Source organism: Gymnoscopelus microlampas (genome assembly GCF_963454915.1).
Source record: "Gymnoscopelus microlampas genome assembly, chromosome: 13".
In the NCBI taxonomy this organism is placed as follows: Eukaryota; Metazoa; Chordata; class Actinopteri; order Myctophiformes; family Myctophidae; genus Gymnoscopelus; species Gymnoscopelus microlampas.
The window spans coordinates 8,852,960-8,874,502 of NC_139950.1; the positions used below are offsets into that span (position 1 = coordinate 8,852,960).

Genomic DNA, 21,543 nt, shown 5'->3' on the forward strand with positions numbered 1-21,543 from the left:
TAAAGGGCTGAAGTGGTTAATGTTAAGTTTTGTAATAATAATCTAAATCTACAAAGTAACTAGTAACTAAAGTTTTCAAATAATTGTAGTGGAGTAAAAGTATTATATTTGCCTCTGAGATGTAGTGGAGTAGAAGTGAAAGTACTGAAAATCGGAAATACTCCAGTAAAGTAAAACAATACCTCAAAATTGTACAGTACTTGAGTAAATGTACTTTACAATGTGTGTGTGGCGTGATGCAGTCCTCTGACACAGCACCATCACTCTCAGTAAAAAGCCTCTTGTTTGCACCCATCCATCAGCTTGGTGACAACCTCCTGTGTCACTGTTTCAAGTTAAACACTTGCACCCTAGCCTACAATATATACATCATTGACCAGAGTCCACCCTCAGGGCTTTACACTAGACCCCATCCTTCCTTCCTCTGCACCAAACATCTTCGCCGAAAACAGCCGACGCACAAGCTTGTAGATCGACTATTTTCTGGGAATGTGTTAGGTTTCCTGTGATTAAACACAATATTCTAAAGTGTTTACTTATCCATCGTTTTTTCTTCCTGTCACTTCGATCTGAATTGTCTTTTAAAACCTCCAGAAATCAAAAAACAAAATTTAACCACAATTAGAGCTTCTTTATAGAAACACAGCTTGCTTAAAATGTTATGGGAGAAAGCAGATAATTCAAGACACGTTTCTGTCGGTTTTAGATTATGGTGATATTATAAATATGGTTTAAATGTCGGGCAGAAACCTCTTATCTCCATATTCTAACGGTTTGCGTTTTTCCGTAAATCAACGCCGTGCTTGATCACACCACGTCACACAAAAGCCTCAAAAGTAGCAGATCTACAAGCTCGAAACGCGTTATGAGCTTGTAGATCTGCTACTATTGCTATTTTTGAAATTGGAATCTTGAAAAGTTCAACATAATGGGGTTTCCACCCCGACAAGGGACGATATTTACACACAAAAGTATTTTCATACTACCGTATCCCCCTTTTTTTTCCTCCTCTACTCTCTTGACCTCCTCTCAGTCACCGTCATCACGTTCTCCATGACCAGGAGGTGGACAGACGCTTCTGTGTCCCCATGAACCACCTGTGGCCCAACCAGGCCCCCTACACTGTCTGCAACAGCTCCTTGTCAGAGTATGGCGTCCTGGGTAAGACACCTCTAGCAAAAGCTTCCTGTCAGCCCGAGCAGTGTTGATTTCGTCGACTAAAACTATGACGAAAAAAGTGTTCGTCGCCTACCTTTTTTTCACAGACGAAAACGAAATAAAAACAAAGCTACGATGACTAAAACTATGACTAAATATGTTGACAGTTTCGTCAACAAATAAAAACTAGACTAAGATGTTTGTGAGGGACGAGTGGAGACGAGATCCAGTAGAACTAAAAGACATTTTATGTTTGGTTGCGCTCGGGTGTTGCGCTCTGAAGAAGGCACTCCATCCGAACTGGGACAATTGAAGTCTTTACTTATTAATAACAGGGTGCAGGCAACAAAGCGTGACATTTCGATACGTCTCCGTCAGGTCATGGCGACCTGACGGAGACGTGTCCAAACGTTGTCATGCTTGTTGCCTGCACCCTGTTATTAATAAAGAAAGGCTTTAATTGTTCGAGCTCGCTCCAGTGCCTTCTTTCCTCATGGCTTGCTGTTAAAGAGCTGATGCCATGTTTTTGCACTTTTTCTGTTTTTCATGTGTCTATGAGGTTGATAGAACTTCATTAAGCCCCCCGGAGGTGGTTTTATGGTGTTTTATGTCTTCTCTGATTATTTGGAGTTTCTTCCTGGAGGCTGAAATCTTGAGGGTCAAACGTGCCAATAGAGAAACAGCCCTTTAGTGACATCACAGAGCCCCCAAAAAACATACCCTCCCCCTCATTATCATAACACAACAGGTATGGGCATGAGGAGGAGGAGGGACTAGGACAGGTGGGTGGTGCTAAGGTGGTGGAGGAGGTGCTAAGGTGAGAACCAGGCATACTTAATGAACTGGAGGCGTGTCCACATAAAAACATTTTTTTTAACAATTTCTGTACGCTTTTTTTTTTGGAAAAAAATCCTTACATAATAATAATACCTTATGATCAGGTTTTAGGGTTGAAAAATATCATGGCACTCCATCTTTAAAGTAAATTAACGGTATCATTAAGTAGAGCATAACTTTTTGTATAGTGTATGTTTGTGTGTTTTCCACTTCCTGTCGATTTCATTGGATATCATTGTTCATCTGACCAGTTTCATTGGATGTCATTGGATCAAATCGACAGGAAGTGATGCCCACACAGCCTAGGAAACAGGTGAATAGCAGTTGTTTTCAACCCGTTTCAGAGTATTTCTACCTTGTGGTATTGATACTTTTTCCAAAAAAAAGTGAGTATGTCTTCCACCACTGTCGTCCTATATAATAACATAGGGTTCGAGTTGGGCTTTGCCATGGCCAACCCCAACGCCCTGGTGCTGTGGGAGGCCCAGTTCGGAGACTTCAACAACACGGCCCAGTGCATCATCGATCAGTTCATCAGCCCGGGACAGGCCAAGTGGCACCGGCACAACGGCATCGTGCTGCTTCTGCCCCACGGCATGGAGGGAATGGTGAGAACTTGAGAGAACGACACATTAACCCATTCAATCCGGGAATGCATACTGTGTCATTTTAGATTTGAGCTACTGTATGACCATTATTTTATACTTTGGACTATTCAAAAATAGCAGATCTACAGTACAAGCTCGTAGCGAAAATTGCTAAAACTATAGAATGCAGTAAATAAAAAAATGTTAACACTCATCTTTTATTTAATTTAATTACAATCTAAAACATAAACCTTGGTTGTAAAAAACAAAGTTGTCCTTTAAGTACAGTTCAACTTTGACTTGCTCTGCAATTTCCGCTATTCTTGAAAATGTTTGAAAATGGATGAACACTTTTCGACAGATGAATTAATTCAGATGAACGGAAAGGATTCTGAGGATTATGCAAAAAAAAATATTGTGATTATCTCAAATAATTGCCATCGGGTGATTATGTAATGATTGTGACAGGCTTAGTGACCATTGTCTCTGTCCGGTCTCTGCAGGGCCCAGAACATTCTTCAGCCCGACCCGAGCGCTTTCTGCAGATGAGCAAGGATGACTCCGATCTCTTCCCTGTATGTTTGCATTAATATATATTAGGCTCAATATGGGCTGTATACACTTTTAAACTTATTATATTAATTTACAGTGATGTAAAGTAACTAAGTACATTTACTTAAGTACTGTACTTAGGCACAATTTTGAGGTATTTTTACTTTTCTGGAGTATTTTACATTTTCAGTACTTTTTGCTTCTACTCCACTACATCTCAGAGGCAAATATTGTACTTTTACTCTACTACAATTATTTGAAAAGTTTAGTAACTAGTTACTTTGTAGATTTTGTAGACACATAAAGAGCTATGGCCTTAAATGTCTTATACAGGTCTGTAACTCTCAGAGTTATGGGGGTCCTTGAAAATAAAAAAAACACTGTCCTAGTAGACTCCTAATGTGCCACAATGTCACAGCAAATCAGTGTCATACATGTTCTGAACACCGACATTCAGTAATTGGGTCTTATGATGAAAATGACAACATTATAATGTTAACAAAAAAATCAAAAGAATGTCACGGACAAGGCCAAGACTCGTGCGCGCGTGTGTGCGTGTGTGTGAGAGAGAGAAACAAACCAACAAAAGACCCCTTTTCATAGCAGACATTTTGACGCGTAAAGACAGCTGACTTGTGAAGGTAATAATTAATTTTGGGTGTATTTAGTTGGACACTGGACAGCTCCTGTACAGTTAAATTCACGCCGGCACACACAGAAACACACTTAACGAAACACGCTCACAATCAATGTCATTACTTTCAGCTGCGTTTGCCTGTCTAAACTGTCCCCTGTGACAATGGGTTCCAGAACCGCAAAATAACACACCTGTCATTTTAGCTAACGGCAAACCTTTTGTTGTTTCTGTGTAATTAGATTTGTGTTTTTTGACGTTTTTTTTGTGAATTAATTTGTGTTTCATGAAGGAATATAGTGGGAACTTTGAGGTGCAGCAGCTGTATGAGTGTAACTGGATCGTGGTCAACTGTTCCAACCCTGCAAACTACTGCCACGTGTTGAGACGACAGATCCTCCTGCCCTTCAGGAAGCCGGTGAGGTGAAACCCTGTGCTGTTCAAATCTTCATCATCATCACAAATGATCTTCTCTCTTTATTTACCTCAGTGGTTCCCAAATGGTGTTCCGTGTCCGTGAGACAAGTCCAGGTGTGCCTTGGCATTTTTGTGACCACCACATGTTATTATAGCAATATAGAACTACACAAAAATGTATGACTTTTTATTTTATTTACTATATCAGTACCGCACCGAGGGAAATTCTATGCTATACCCTAGAAATCTGTATTTTTACCACTTTCAACCTGTGTGCCTATTTTGGCCATGTCAGGTGAAGTTTTTTTTTTTCTTACACAAACTTCCCAAAATAGCCGATCTACAAGCTCACAACTTTGAGCTTTTACATCTGCTAACTAGCTACCGAGTGCCACGCTATGAGCTTGTAGATCTGCATATCGTGGACAGTTTTGAATATATATATATATGTTTTAAAGCAATCATTTTAAACTCCAATCTGTGCTTCTCTGGGGGTCCCTGGAACAACATCTTTTGAGATGGGGCGTCCGCGGCCAAATACATAATCATTTTGGGTGGTCCTTGACATGGAAAAGTTGGAGCACCACTGATATAGCAACATACTGTTAGGATTTAGAAAAGACATCTAGATATGTATTTTGCCCACGGACCCCCATCTCAAAATGTTTTTGTTCCAGGGACCCCCCCAGAAGCAAAGATTTGAGTTACAAATCTGACACTTACTTTGACACTTGTCCTGGCAAGACACTGAACCCCTAGGTTGGTTACTTTGCATGGTTTCCTCTGCCGTGGGTGTGTGAATGTAATGCATAATTGTAACGCACTTTAGATAAAGGTGCCATAAATGCACCCTTTTTACATCGATTTGAAAATCTCATTTCAGGCCATTCTTCTGATACTACACCAGCCTTTCTTTAACTCATTCAATCCGTAACGCATCTCTGTCATTTCAGATTTCTTTGGCTATTCAAAAATAGCAGATCCACAAGCTCATAGCGCGGCACCGAGTGCCGCGCTATGAGCTTGTGGATCTGCTATTTTTGAAAAATCGTGAAAATGTGTGCAAATCTTTGAATACATATATTTCTTAAAGCAAACATTTGTAACTCAAATCTTTGCTTCTGAGGGGGTCCCTGGAACAAAACATTTTACATTTTTTTTTTTTAAATAGCAGATCTACAAGCTCATAGCTATGAGCTTGTAGATCTGCTATTTTTTGAATAGCCAAATAAATCCAAAAATGCCACAGCCTCGATCCCGGATTGACTGGGTTAAAGGCTCCAATTTGGTCCTCACGTCTTTGATAGGTTTCATTAAGATGTTTGAAGTTAACAACAGTAATGTAAGTTTGAAACTTTCCGTGTGTAGGATTGTTGCCGTTCGCACACGCACACACACACACCTCTCCTTTCCAGTGTCAGTCTTCATCCACACAGTGAACATCTTAACTGATCCCCAGTCGCACGTAAATGCAATGCTTTGTGGAGCGTGAGAAAAGCGCTTCCTGAGCAAATGAGCGAGGGGAGCCACAGGAGGGGATAATGTTGTTTGTTTGTCTATGAAAGAAAAGCTGAAAAAAAACATGGACTCGGTTGGCTGAACCGCAACGCGTTTTTATTTATTTGATTCTTAACCCATTAAGACCGGCAACGGTTCGATTTTTTGCTATAATCGTTATTTTATACTTTGGGGTATTCAAAAATAGCTGATCTACAAGCTCGTAGCGCGGCACTCGGTGCCGCGCTACGAGCTTGTAGATCTGCTATTTTTGAAAAATCTGGAAACAACATTTTTAACTCAAATCTTCGCTTCTGGGGGTCCCTGGAACAAAATATTGTACAAATGTTTAAAAAATATTAGGGGTGTGCCGAACGATATCGATACGATACATGGCACTTTTTTATTATGAAAATATATGGGGGGAAAAAAGCAAATGCAAGCAAATACTGTTTTGCATTATTATTATTACTGCACAAAAAAAATTCAAAAACACCACAATGATACATATAGTCACGAAAACGTATCGCGATATTTCGCGGGACAATATATCGGCATTTTTCACGATTTTTCAAAAATAGCAGATCTACAAGCTCATGGCGCGCTACGAGCTTGTAGATCTGCTATTTTTGAATAGCCCCAAAAAAAATCTAAAAACGACACAGATACTTGTCCCGGTCTAAGTGGGTTAAAGAAATGTTTTGTTTCCCCCCAATGTCAACGTTGCGTGTTATATGATGGCAACAAATTAGCGTGAAAGCAGATATAAAAAAAACTTTTATATCTCCAGAGGATTTTCCCCAAAGCTCATAATGAAGACACGGATGATAGAAACAATCTGTTGTTTATTACAGTTGGTGTTAAACTTTGTACTTGTTGATTTGTTTCTTTTATTCTGCAGCTGATCATCTTCACTCCCAAGTCTCTGCTGAGGCATCCTGACGCACGGTCCAGCTTTGATGAGCTTGCCGCAGGTACAGGTCTCCATGTCTTCTACAAACTGTTATAGTCTATGCGAAATGGAAAAAATAACCGATGTTCCATCCAATGTTAATACTTTTAATCGGTTAAATACAATGGTTTAAAGTAACTAAGTACATTTACTCAAGTACTGTACTTAAGTACACTTTTGAGGGATTTATACTTTACTGGAGCAATTCCCATTTTCAATACTTTTACTTCTACTCCACTACATCTCAGAGGGGAAATACTGTACTTTTACTCCACTACAATTATTTGAACACTTTAGTTACTACAGTAGTTACTTTTTTTTGTTTTTGATTATTATTACAAAACATACATTAACCACTTCAACCCTATACATTTCGGCCATTTGAAAATAGCCGATCTGCAAGCTCACAATGCGTCGTGATGCGACGCATTGTGAGCTTGTAGAGCGGCTATTTTCAAACGATTTGTATACATTTTATACATTTGAAAACTTGTGAAACGGGACATTCTGCAAGATGAGTACTTTCTGCTTTTGTACTTTAAGTATATTTTAATACCAATACTTTTGTACTTTTACTCAAGTGCATTTTTAATTCCGGACTTTTACTTGTAACAGAGTATTTCTACATTGCAGTATTGACACTTTTACTTAAGTAAAACATTTGAGTACTTTTTTCCACCACTGGGTCATAGTCGATGCTTTCGCGTGGAAACAGTTACTTTTCTCGAAATGGAAAAAATAACCGATATTCCATCCAATGTTAATACTTTTCATTGGTTAATTATTTAAAGATGCAGTGCCATAGTTTTGAGCCTTTTCTGGTTTTCACGTGTCTACAAAGTTAACATTACTCTAATAGACCTCCAGGAGTTGTTATAATGTGCAAATTTGCCTTCCCTGTGTACTTTTGGTTTCTTTCTGAAAGCTGAAAGCCTCTGAGTCAAAATGCCCGTTGGAAATACCCTGTTTTGATGACATCACAAGAACAGGGGACGGCCTACCACAACTCACTTAACATTGTAGGGTGTGGCTAACTCAAATAGAATACCACACCCACCTGACAACCACGCATACATAATGACCTGGTGGGTGTGGCCACATAAAAACTTAACTTTAGCCATTTCTGTACACTTTTTGGGGAAAGTTATTTCTCCTAGTATAATCATAATACCTGATCATCATTTTTCAGGCGGGAAAATAAATCATGGCACTGCATCTTTAAACATCCCACAGAAAGACATGTCATTATACAGATGTGCCACTTCAAAACTTCACACGTTACTGTTCTTTCCCTGAAAGTGCCCTGAAAATGCATTTTCTCCTCCTTGTTCTGCCCTTAAAAAGGCACTGTTTTGCCCCTGAAAAGAAGTTGTCACTACACACCCCCGTTTTTCCCTTCAAGACATACATGAGAACAAAAGAATGTGTGTTGAAGAAGGTGTCAGACTCATTATGAGGCGAAAGGTGATTTGAAGAGGTCCTTGACCAGTTGCTCAAATTAATTAGCATCATAAAAGCAGTGATCATCAAAATAATTTAGCATTTTAAATGCCCTTCTTTGTCCCTCTTATTGCCCTGGGAATCCCCTGAAAATGTACTGTCTTGGCGATGGCAGGACATTTGAAGTTTTGAAATGGCACATCTGTATGCAAAAAAAAGGCATTTTATTTACAACAAAAAAAAAGTTTAAATGTGGAGATACGATCTCTGCCCGACAGAAACAAGACAAAATATCGTATAAAGTAAAGGTTTGATGATTCCCGCAGGCACTTCATTCAGGAGGCTGATTCCTGACCAGGGACTGGCACGTGAAAACCCGGCCCAGGTGAAAAGAGTGATCTTCTGCACGGGGAAGGTCTACTACGAACTGGCTAAGGAGAGAAAGCTGCAAAACCTGGAGAGCAGCGTCGCCATTATCAGACTTGAACAGGTAAAAAAAAAAACCTGTCGTTAACAGTGGTGGAAAGTAACTAAGTACATTTACTTAAGTTCTGTACTTAAGTACACTTTTGAGGTATTTGTACTTTACTTGAGTGATTCCACTACATGTCAGAGGCAAATATTGTACTTTTACTCCACAATAAGTATTTGAAAACTTTAGTTAGGTGTAACCGCCCCCTATAAGTGAGGTTTGGACACTGACCAATCCTGCACCGTGATTGGCCAATAGTCTACAACGCAGTCTACAACCCTAACCCTTCCACAGTAAATGCAAATCTATACTTTTGCAAAGTTAGCCAATCACATTACAGCTAGTGTCATCACCACTAGCTGTAATGTGATTGGCTGACTTGCAAATTCAGGACTGTGATTGGCTAGCGAAACACATGACACATGTGCAGCCCTATGAATAGCAGTATGGAAAATTATACACTTTTATGTTTTTTTTTAAGTGACTCACTTCCATCACTGTGATGACCACTGTGACCACACCGCCCACTTCACACTGGGTGTGATTTGTTTTTTAAATTCTGGACTTTCACTTGTAACAGAGTATTTTTATATTGCAGTATTGGTAGCCTACTTTTACTTAAGTAAAGAATTTGAGTACTTTTTCCACCACTGGTCGTTAAAGAACAACTTGACACCAAAAGCTACTTGTCAATAGTACTGATGATGTACTGTATGTGGCCACTTCATAATGCTAGCAGTTGATTCTGGCCCCAGTCTCGACTGTTCATTACAAAGACGCTGGTCTCCCCGTTTTCCAACGCAAATCACAGCAGTCGAGCAGGACTGGGTGGATAAAGTTGAGAAAATGAATTGACGCACTGTTCTCCACGTCTCAGATCAACATCTTACCGTCTTGGCTGTTAATGGGTGTGGGCATTGATGTGTTTACCCTGGATTTAAAACGGGCCTTCCCAGCGGTGAAGGCCCCTTATGCGCGCGCCAATCAAAACAAATTGTGGCGTACGAATCAAATGGCTAAACAGAGGCTGGAGGTCTGTTTTGTACCACTAATCTCTCAAGAACAGATGCAGAGCTGCACCGCTGAATCTGTCAGGAGCCCCGTTCAGAACGTGTGAGCATTGGCCTACAAGTGGGCGTGCCTTCAGATCAGGACGTGTTTCTCCTGTGTGGACAGTGGACACTCTGGTGTTTTTTCAGAGTACCTAACTGAGTGAAACTCTTGTTACACTGTTTACAGTAGAAGGGTTTTTCTCCAGTGTGGACACGCTGGTGTGTCTTCAGGTTACATATCTGACTGAAACTCTTGTCACACTGTTTACAATAGAAAGGTTTTATTCCTGTGTGGATACGCTGGTGAATTGTCAGGCCATTTACTTGATTGAAACTCTTGTCACACTGGTAACAGCGGAAAGGTCTTTCTCCAGTGTGGACAGGCTGGTGTCTCTTCACCTCCTCTAACAGACTGAACCTCTTGTCACACTGTTTACAATAGAAAGGTCTTTCTCCCGTGTGGACACTCTGGTGTCTCTTCAAGTGAGAATTGCAACTGAAACTCTTGTCACAATGTTTACAGTGGAAGGGTTTTTCTCCAGTGTGGACACTCTGGTGTCTCTTCAAGTGAGAATTGCAACTGAAACTCTTGTCACAATGTTTACAGTGGACGGGTTTTTCTCCAGTGTGGACAGATTGAGTTAAAGTCCTGGTAGCCTCGATCTCCAGGCTTTTATTTTCCTTCGCGTTTTGCTTAAAAATAAGAGCCTGGACAAGCCTGTTAACGTTCCCGGAATAGGAAGTGGGTGATTTCCCCAACCAACCAGAGTGCAGTGGGCGTCGCTCCAAATGTGGTGACGTCAGGGCTCTCAATGCTGCACATTGGGGAGGAGGAGGGGCGCGGGGGCGGGAGCACAGATCGGTGAACAAATGGGATCCTGCGGATTGTCTCTCCGGAGATTTTGAACCCGCCCCTCTAGACAAGATATCAGACGCGCTAGGGCAGCCTAAAGCCCTGGTAAACGGTTGACTACTGTAGGGTCTTGATTCTTCTGAGTTTCCTTGCTGCTGGCTCGTTGTCGGGAACAGTTGGTTCATGGTCAAAGCTGCTGCTATGCATGGGCTGTAATGGTCCAAGAATGTAATTAATGATCTGTGACCTTACGATCCAGGATTGGTTATAGGGCAATTACCAGATGAAAATCAAATGTGTGGATCTCTGCTGGAATAGTTCCTCTTATAGCTGTTGAAGTCTTCCTCAGTGTCTCTCTCCATGTGCGTCATTCACAATGTGCAGTCTGGTTTTAAGCCGAGCTGATTCAAAGCTCACGTCATCATTATGTTGTCACTATGATGTCAGCCATGCCCGAATATGGAGTTCCATGTCATTTACTGAGATAAAGTTTCAGCCTAGTCACCTCAATTATCTTCCAGTATGAAATTAACGAGCGTCTACGAGCACCAGCTGGACACTAATCTCTCAAGAACAGATTCAGAGCTGCGCTACTGAATCCGTCGGGAGCCCCGTTCAGAACGTGTCAACATTGGCCTAAAAGTGGGCGTGCCTTAATCCCTGTCGTTAAAGAGCAACTTGACACTAAAAGCTACTTGTCAATAGTACTGATGATGTACTGTTTGTGGCCACTTCATAATGCTAGACACTGGTCCCAGTGTCGACTGTTCATTACAAAGGCGCTGGTCTCCCCGTTTCCAACGCAAATCACAGCAGTCGAGCAGGGCTGGGTGGAAAAAGTTGAGAAAATTAATTGGCGCACTGTTCTCCACGTCTCAGATAAACATCTTACCGTCTTGGCTGTTAATGGGTGTGGGCATTGATATGTTTACCCTGGATTTAAAACGGGCCTTCCCAGCGGTAGAGGCCCTTTATGCGCGGTGTGACGGCCCCCTGGGACTTTGTTATAGGGTTGTGTGTGCGTGCCTTTAACAGCCGGATTCCATTGCAGTGCTGGGTTGGAGGGTGGAGGCTGAGATGATCAGTGGAAGGGGAGACACCTGGGACAATTGTCTCCTCACACTATAAAAGACCCACTTTACAATGCTTCAGTCTCTTCAGTCCTCCCCAGGCCACAGGCGTGGCCGCACAGGAGAGCATTTGTGTTTGAGTTCCTTATGTTGGTTTATTAGATTCAGTTCCAGTGGGCAGCATGTTTCCCTGCCCTTATGATTTTGAAACTTGACTTATTACTTACTTACAATTATTTCACTATTTGGTCATTAAACTTAACACTTATGTATTCCTCCGTGTCGTTTCCCCTTTTTTGTTATGGTCTTGGAGCCAGACTGTAACAGCGGCAATCAAAACAAATTGTGGTGTACGAATCAAATGGCTAAACAGAGGCTGGAGGTCTGTTTTGTACCACTATAATGTTAATCTCTCAAGAACAGATTCAGAGCTGCACTACTGAATCTGTCGGGAGCCCTGTTCAGAACGTGTGGGCATTGGCTTACAAGTGGGCGGGCCTTAAGATCAGGAAGTTTTTCTCCCGTGTGGACAATCTGGTGTTTTTGCCAAACCCAGGGGGTCGGCCTACAGGAGGCTTTGTCGGTCGGTCGGTCGGTCTGTCCCTCTTTTCTTCTGCACACACGTCATGCGAAGTCCGGCCATTCAGATTTCAACCTCTGGCAGTGCTCCGAGGAGCACTTTTTCTAGTTTCAGAGTACCTAACTGAACTCTTGTTACACTGTTTACAGTAGAATGTTTTTTGCCAGACCCAAGGGGACGGCCTACAGGAGGCTTGGTCGGTCGGTCGGTCGGTCCCTCTTTTCCTCTGCACACACGTCATGCGAAGTCCGGCCATTCAGATTTCAACCACTAGGGGTCTGGCAGTGCTCCGAGGAGCACTTTTTCTAGTTCGTCAGTGTGGACACGCTGGTGTCTCTTCAGGTTACATGACTGACTGAAACTCTTGTCACACTGTTTACAACAGAAAGGTTTTTCTCCCGTGTGGACTCTCTGGTGTTTTTTCAGAGTACCTATCTCAGCAAAACTCTTGTCACACTGGTAACAGCGGAAAGGTCTTTCTCCAGTGTGGACAGACTGGTGTCTCTTCACCTCCTCTAACAGACTGAAACTCTTGTCACACTGTTTACAATAGAAAGGTTTTTCTCCCGTGTGGACACTCTGGTGTCTCGTCAAGTTAGAATTTTGACTGAAACTCTTGTCACAATGTTTACAGTGGAAGGGTTTTTCTCCAGTATGGATACGCCTGTGTGTCTTCAGATCCCATAAGCGACTGAAACTCTTGTCACACTGTTTACAGATGTGAGTTTTCTTTCCTGTGTCAGTCAGACGATGTCTCTTTACTTCCGATTGAGTTAAAGTCCTGGTAGGCCTCGTTGTCGGGAACAGTTCGTTCATGGTCAAAGCTGCTGCTACGCACGGGCTGTAATGATCCAAGAATGTAATTAATGATCTGTGACCTTACGATCCAGGATTGGTTACAGGGCAATTACCAGATGAAAATCAAATGTGTGGATCTCTGCTGGAAAAGTTCCTCTTATAGGTGTTGAAGTCTTCCTCAATGTCTCTCTCCATGTGCGTCATTCACAATGTGCAGTCTGGTTTTAAGCCGAGCTGATTCAAAGCTCACGTCATCATTATGTTGTCACTATGATGTCAGCCATGCCCAAATGTGGAGTTCCATGTGTGCCCCTGATGTCACTATGGTGATGTCAGATAGTGTCAGACAGCTCCATACATGGAGCTGCCCATGTCAGCCATGCCCAAATATGGGACCATAACGTCAGTCCTGGACGTGACGGTTATCTCCATATATGGAGTTTCTGGGAAGGGTTCGCTGATGTCAGGCTCCGTATCTATGACACGTCTTGGGTCTCTATGACGACTTCGTAGGTCAATCGTCTCCATTTATGGGGATCTCCATATATAGGCCAGTGCTGGCAAGTATGCCCTGAACGTTCGCAACAACTACAAAAAAATGTTTTGCAACAATTGTGGTGTGCTATAATAGGGAAATGTTAAAACGGGCCACTCCTGCAAACTTTAGATGTGAATTTTAGCCAATTAGGATGGAGGCATTTTGCATGTAGTTTTATTTAAGTGAGCCAATATTCCAACATAAATATCGGCAATCAAAACAAATTGTGGCGTACGAATCAAATGGCTAAACAGAGGATGGAGGTCTGTTTTGTACCACTATAATGTTAATCTCTCAAGAACAGATTCAGAGCTGCACTACTGAATCTGTTGGGAGCCCTGTTCAGAACGTGTGGGCATTGGCTTACAAGTAGGCGGGCCTTAAGATCAGGAAGTTTTTCTCCCGTGTGGACAGGACAATCTGGTGTTTTTGCCAAACCCAGGGGGTCGGCCTACAGGAGGCTTTGTCGGTCGGTCTGTCCCTCTTTTCCTCTGCACACACGTCATGCGAAGTCCGGCCATTCAGATTTCAACCGCTAGGGCTCTGGCAGTGCTCCGAGGAGCACTTTTTCTAGTTTCAGAGTACCTAACTGAGTGAAACTCTTGTTACACTGTTTACAGTAGAATGTTTTTTGCCAGACCCAAGGGGTCGTCGGTCGGTCGGTCGGTCCCTCTTTTCCTCTGCACACACGTCATGCGAAGTTCGGCCATTCAGATTTCAACCACTAGGGGTCTGGCAGTGCTCCGAGGAGCACTTTTTCTAGTTCTTCAGTGTGGACACGCTGGTGTCTCAGGTTACATAGCTGACTGAAACTGTTGTCACACTGTTTACAACAGGAAGGGTTTCCTCCTGTGTGGACTCTCTGGTGTTTTTTCAGAGTACCTATCTGAGTGAAACTCTTGTCACACTGTTTACAGTAGAATGTTTTTTCTCCAGTGTGGACACGCTGTTGTGTCCTCAGGTTACATAACTGACTGAAACTCTTTTCACACAGTTTACAATAGAAAGGTTTTTCTCCCGTGTGGACTCGCTGGTGTTTTTTCAGAGTACCTATCTGAGTGAAACTCTTGTCACACTGGTAACAGCGGAAAGGTTTTTCTCCAGTGTGGATAAGCTGGTGTCTCTTCAGCTCCTCTAACAGACTGAAACTCTTGTCACACTGTTTACAGTGGAAGGGTTTTTCTCCAGTGTGGACAGACTGGTGTGTCTTCATGTGACCTAACTGACTGAAACTCTTGTCACAATGTTTACAGTGGAAGGGTTTTTCTCCAGTGTCGATACGCTGGTGTCTCTTCAGGTCACCTAACTGACTGAAACTCTTGTCACACTGTTTACAGATGTGAGTTTTCTTTCCTGTGTCAGTCAGACGATGTCTCTTTACTTCCGATTGAGTTAAAGTCCTGGTAGCCTCGATCTCCAGGCTTTCATTTTCCTTCGCGTTTTGCTTAAAAATAAGAGCCTGGACCAGCCTGTTGACGTTCCTGGAATAGGATTTCCCCAACCAACCAGAGTGCAGTGGGCGTCGCTCCAAATGTTGTGACGTCAGGGCTCTCAATGCTGCACATTGGAGAGGAGGAGGGGCGCGAGGGCGGGAGCACAGATCGGTGGGCAAATGGGATCCGGCGGATTGTCTCTCCGGAGATTTTGAACCCGCCCCTCTAGACAAGATATCAGACGCGCTAGGGCAGCCTAAAGCCCTGGTAAACGTTTGACTACTGTAAGGTCTTGATTCTTCTGAGTTTCCTTGCTGCTGGCTCGTTGTCGGGAACAGTTGGTTCATTGTCAAAGCTGCTGCTATGCATGGGCAGTAATGGTCCAAGAATGTAATTAATGATATGTGACCTTACGATCCAGGATTCGTTATAGGGCAAATTACCAGATGAAAATCAAATGTGTGGATCTCTGCTGGAAAAGTTCCTCTTATAGGTGTTGGTGTCTTGCTCATTGTCTCTCTCCATGTGCGTCATTCACAATGTGCAGTCTGGTTTTAGGCCGAGCTGATTCAAAGCTCACGTCATCATTATGTTGTCACTATGATGTCAGCCATGCCCAAATATGGAGTTCCATGTCATTTACTGAGATAAAGTTTCAGCCTAGTCACCTCAATTATCTTCCAGTATGAAATTAACGAGCGTCTACGAGTATCGAGCGTCTACGAGTCTACGAGTATCAGCTGGACGCTGACCACTTGTTGGCCAATGTTGACACGTTCTGAACGGGGCTCCCGACGGATTCAGTAGCGCAGCTCTGAATCTGTTCTTGAGAAATTAGCTGGACACTGATTTCTCAAGAACAGATTCAGAGCTGCGCTACTGAATCCGTCGGGAGCCCCGTTCAGAACGTGTCAACATTGGCCAACAAGTGGGCGTGCCTTAGATAAGGAAGCGGGCAGCGCTTTATCCAATCAAATGTAGTGGGCGGGATTTACATCTGTGCGTTCGCTTCCCACTGGAAACAAACCCAAACTCATTTAACAATAGCGTCCTCGGAGCCGACAAAACCACGGAAAGTTAGTAACATTTTAACTTGTTCTTCTATTATATAGACCCTCCAGAAAAACGCGGGCAAAAATCCTTGATTATGCGGGCTAAAACTCTTGATTATGCGGGCTAAAATCTAAAAGCTACTTGTCAATAGTACTGAGTAGTTGATTCTGGTTCCAGTCTCCACTGTTCATTACAAAGACGCTGCTCTCCCCGTTTCCAACGCATATCACAGCAGTCGAGCAGGACTGGGTGGAAAAAGTTGTGAAAATGTATTGACGCACTGTTCCCCACGTCTCAGATCAACATCTTACCGTCTTGGCTGTTAATGGGTGTGGGCATTGATATGTTTACCCTGGATTTAAAACGGGCCTTCCCAGCGGTAGAGGCCCTTTTGCGGTGTGACGGCCCCCTGGGCCTTTGCTATAGGGTTGTGTGCGTGCCTTTAACAGCCTAACAGATTCCATTGCAGTGCTGGGTTGGAGGGTGGAGGCTGAGATGATCAGTGGAAGGGGAGACACCTGGGACAATTGTCTCCTCACACTATAAAAGACCCACTTTACAATGCTTCAGTCTCTTCAGTCCTCCCCAGGCCACAGGCGTGGCCGCACAGGAGAGTATTTGTGTTTGAGTTCCTTATGTTGGTTTATTAGATTCAGTTCCAGTGGGCAGCATGTTTCCCTGCCCTTATGATTTGGAAACATGACTTATTACTTACTTACAATTATTTCACTATTTGGTAATTAAACTTAACACTTATGTATTCCTCCGTGTCGTTTCCCCTTTTTTGTTATGGTCTTGGAGCCAGACTGTAACAGCGGCAATTAAAACAAATTGTGGCGTACGAATCAAATGGCTAAACAGAGGCTGGAGGTCTGTTTTGTACCACTATAATGTTAATCTCTCAAGAACAGATTCAGAGCTGCACTACTGAATCTGTCGGGAGCCCTGTTCAGAACGTGTGGGCATTGGCCTACAAGTGGGCGGGCCTTAAGATCAGGAAGTTTTCTCCCGTGTGGAGTGTGGACAGTGCACAGGTGTTTTTTCAGAGTACCTAACTGAGTGAAACCCTTGTTACACAGTTTACAGTAGAATGGTTTCTCTCCAGTGTGGACACGCTGGTGTTCTTTCAGAGTACCTAACTGAGTGAAACTCTTGTTACACTGTTTACAGTAGAATGGTTTTTCTCCAGTGTGGATACGCTGGTGCCTCTTCAGGTCACCTAACTGACTGAAACTCTTGTCACACTGTTTACAGTGGAAGGGTCTTTCTCCTGTGTGGATACGCTGGTGCCTCTTCAGGTCACCTGACTGACTGAAACTCTTGTCACACTGTTTACAGTGGAAGGGTTTTTCTCCAGTGTGGATACGCTGGTGCCTCTTCAGGTCACCTAACTGACTGAAACTCTTGTCACACTGTATACAGATGTGAGTTTTCTTTCCTGTGTCAGTCAGACGATGTCTCTTTACTTCCGATTGAGTTAAAGTCCTGGTAGGCCTCGTTGTCGGGAACAGTTGGTTCATGGTCAAAGCTGCTGCTACGCACGGGCTGTAATGGTCCAAGGCTGTAATGGTCCAAGGCTGTAATGGTCCAAGAATGTAATTAATGATCTGTGACCTTACGATCCAGGATTGGTTACAGGGCAATTACCAGATGAAAATCAAATGTGTGGATCTCTGCTGGAAAAGTTCCTCTTATAGGTGTTGAAGTCTTCCTCAATGTCTCTCTCCATGTGCGTCATTCACAATGTGCAGTCTGGTTTTAAGCCGAGCCGATTCAAAGCTCACGTCATCATTATGTTGTCACTATGATGTCAGCCATGCCCAAATGTGGAGTTCCATGTGTGCCCCTGATGTCACTATGGTGATGTCAGATAGTGTCAGACAGCTCCATACATGGAGCTGCCCATGTCAGCCATGCCCAAATATGGGACCATGACGTCAGTCCTGGACGTGACGGTTATCTCCATATATGGAGTTTCTGGGAAGGGTTCGCTGATGTCAGGCTCCGTATCTATGACACGTCTTGGGTCTCTATGACGACTTCGTAGGTCAATCGTCTCCATTTATGGGGATCTCCATATATAGACCAGTGCTGGCAAGTATGCCCTGAACGTTCGCAACAACTATACAAAAAAATGTTTTGCAACAATTGTGGTGTGCTATAATAGGGAAATGTTAAAACGGGCCACTCCTGCAAACTTTAGATGTGAATTTTAGCCAATTAGGATGGAGGCATTTTGCATGTAGTTTTATTTAAGTGAGCCAATATTCCAACATAAATATCGGCAATCTAAACAAATTGTGGCGTACGAATCAAATGGCTAAACAGAGGCTGGAGGTCTGTTTTGTACCACTATAATGTTAATCTCTCAAGAACAGATTCAGAGCTGCACTACCGAATCTGTTGGGAGCCCGGTTCAGAACGTGTGGGCATTGGCTTACAAGTGGGCGGGCCTTAAGATCAGGAAGTTTTTCTCCCGTGTGGACAATCTGGTGTTTTTGCCAAACCCAGGGGGTCGGCCTACAGGAGGCTTTGTCGGTCGGTCGGTCGGTCTGTCCCTCTTTTCCTCTGCACACACGTCATGCGAAGTCCGGCCATTCAGATTTCAACCGCTAGGGCTCTGGCAGTGCTCCGAGGAGCACTTTTTCTAGTTTCAGAGTACCTAACTGAGTGAAACTCTTGTTACACTGTTTACAGTAGAATGTTTTTTGCCAGACCCAAGGGGTCGGTCGGTCGGTCGGTCGGTCCCTCTTTTCCTCTGCACACACGTCATGCGAAGTCCGGCCATTCAGATTTCAACCACTAGGGGTCTGGCAGTGCTCCGAGGAGCACTTTTTCTAGTTCTTCAGTGTGGACACGCTGGTGTCTATTCAGGTTACATAACTGACTGAAACTCTTGTCACACTGTTTACAACAGGAAGGGTTTTCTCCCGTGTGGACTCTCTGGTGTTTTTTCAGAGTACCTATCTGAGTGAAACTCTTGTCACACTGTTTACAGTAGAATGGTTTTTCTCCAGTGTGGACACGCTGGTGTGTCCTCAGGTTACATAACTGACTGAAACTCTTTTCACACAGTTTACAATAGAAAGGTTTTTCTCCCGTGTGGACTCTCTGGTGTTTTTTCAGAGTACCTATCTGAGTGAAACTCTTGTCACACTGGTAACAGCGGAAAGGTTTTTCTCCAGTGTGGATAAGCTGGTGTCTCTTCAGCTCCTCTAACAGACTGAAACTCTTGTCACACTGTTTACAGTGGAAGGGTTTTTCTCCAGTGTGGACAGACTGGTGTGTCTTCATGTGACCTAACTGACTGAAACTCTTGTCACAATGTTTACAGTGGAAGGGTTTTTCTCCAGTGTGGATACGCTGGTGTCTCTTCAGGTCACCTAACTGACTGAAACTCTTGTCACACTGTTTACAGATGTGAGTTTTCTTTCCTGTGTCAGTCAGACGATGTCTCTTTACTTCCGATTGAGTTAAAGTCCTGGTAGCCTCGATCTCCAGGCTTTTATTTTCCTTCGCGTTTTGCTTAAAAATAAGAGCCTGGACCAGCCTGTTGACGTTCCTGGAATAGGAAGTGGGTGATTTCCCCAACCAACCAGAGTGCAGTGGGCGTCGCTCCAAATGTTGTGACGTCAGGGCTCTCAATGCTGCACATTGGGGAGGAGGAGGGGCGCGGGGGCGGGAGCACAGATCGGTGAGCAAATGGGATCCGGCGGATTGTCTCTCCGGAGATTTTGAACCCGCCCCTCTAGACAAGATATCAGACGCGCTCGGACAGCCTAAAGCCCTGGTAAACGGTTGACTACTGTAAGGTCTTGATTCTTCTGAGTTTCCTTGCTGCTGGCTCGTTGTCGGGAACAGTTGGTTCATGGTCAAAGCTGCTGCTATGCATGGGCAGTAATGGTCCAAGAATGTAATTAATGATATGTGACCTTACGATCCAGGATTGGTTATAGGGCAAATTACCAGATGAAAATCAAATGTGTGGATCTCTGCTGGAAAAGTTCCTCTTATAGGTGTTGGTGTCTTGCTCAATGTCTCTCTCCATGTGCGTCATTCAAAATGTGCAGTCTGGTTTTAGGCCGAGCTGATTCAAAGCTCACGTCATCATTATGTTGTCACTATGATGTCAGCCATGCCCAAATATGGAGTTCCATGTCATTTACTGAGATAAAGTTTCAGCCTAGTCACCTCAATTATCTTCCAGTATGAAATTAACGAGCGTCTACGAGTATCGAGCATCTACGAGCGTCTACGAGTCTACGAGTATCAGCTGGACGCTGACCACTTGTTGGCCAATGTTGACACGTTCTGAACGGGGCTCCCGACGGATTCAGTAGCGCAGCTCTGAATCTGTTCTTGAGAAATTAGCTGGACACTAATTTCTCAAGAACAGATTCAGAGCTGCGCTACTGAATCCGTCGGGAGCCCCGTTCAGAACGTGTCAACATTGGCCAACAAGTGGGCGTGCCTTAGATAAGGAAGCGGGCAGCGCTTTATCCAATCAAATGTAGTGGGCGGGATTTACATCTGTGCGTTCGCTTCCCACTGGAAACAAACCCAAACTCATTTAACAATAGCGTCCCCGGAGCCTACAAAACCACGGAAAGTTAGTAACATTTTAACTTGTTCTTCTATTATATAGACCCTCCCGAAAAACGCGGGCAAAAATCCTTGATTATGCGGCCTAAAATCTAAAAGCTACTTGTCAATAGTACTGAGTAGTTGATTCTGGTTCCAGTCTCCACTGTTCATTACAAAGACGCTGCTCTCCCCGTTTCCAACGCATATCACAGCAGTCGAGCAGGACTGGGTGGAAAAAGTTGTGAAAATGTATTGACGCACTGTTCCCCACGTCTCAGATCAACATCTTACCGTCTTGGCTGTTAATGGGTGTGGGCATTGATATGTTTACCCTGGATTTAAAACGGGCCTTCCCAGCGGTAGAGGCCCTTTTGCGGTGTGACGGCCCCCTGGGCCTTTGCTATAGGGTTGTGTGCGTGCCTTTAACAGCCTAACAGATTCCATTGCAGTGCTGGGTTGGAGGGTGGAGGCTGAGATGATCAGTGTAAGGGGAGACACCTGGGACAATTGTCTCCTCACACTATAAAAGACCCATTTTACAATGCTTCAGTCTCTTCAGTCCTCCCCAGGCCACAGGCGTGGCCGCACAGCAGAGCATTTGTGAGCAGGTCTGGTGTTTAGGGCATCATGTCGCCCATTGACAAAGACTAGAAAATAGCTTTTAAACTTTTTTTTTGTTTTTTGTGATTTTCGTTTTTTTTTCATATTAACACAGTTCGAATGTTGAAAAGGTTTATAGTCTGTAAGATAGGCGTTTTAGAATCATTAAGTGGTTTAAATTACATTACAAAAACAGGAGTGTTTCTTTGTGTTTCTGTCGGTCTTTTGGGGGCGGAGAGTGGTTTTAACTTGCAGGGACAACATTAGCATGTGAGTGGTTTTGGTTGGTTGTTGGCCCATTGTTCTCCGGTTACAAGCCTAATCCCCGCCCATCAGTATCACTCCTCTCTGTGGTGGTGTAACGTAACTTAAGTACATTTACTCAAGTATTGTACTTAAGTACAATTTTGAGGTATTTTTTACTTTACTGGAGTAA

General features: G+C 43.5%; 1 protein-coding gene across 2 annotated transcripts in view; it reads left to right on the forward strand.

Moving 5' to 3' along the window:
• The window catches only part of ogdhl (oxoglutarate dehydrogenase L), a gene marked incomplete at both ends in the record, with an annotated part of 83,246 nt that overhangs the window by 35,410 nt on the left and 26,293 nt on the right, over positions 1-21,543 (forward strand). For both annotated transcript variants that reach the window (XM_084076439.1, XM_084076440.1), the window contains 6 exons: positions 1,034-1,161; positions 2,425-2,603; positions 3,086-3,157; positions 4,061-4,186; positions 6,584-6,656; positions 8,401-8,564. In XM_084076439.1, coding sequence (XP_083932565.1) covers positions 1,034-1,161; positions 2,425-2,603; positions 3,086-3,157; positions 4,061-4,186; positions 6,584-6,656; positions 8,401-8,564 — 742 coding nt within the window. The remainder of the gene's footprint in view (positions 1-1,033; positions 1,162-2,424; positions 2,604-3,085; positions 3,158-4,060; positions 4,187-6,583; positions 6,657-8,400; positions 8,565-21,543) is intronic.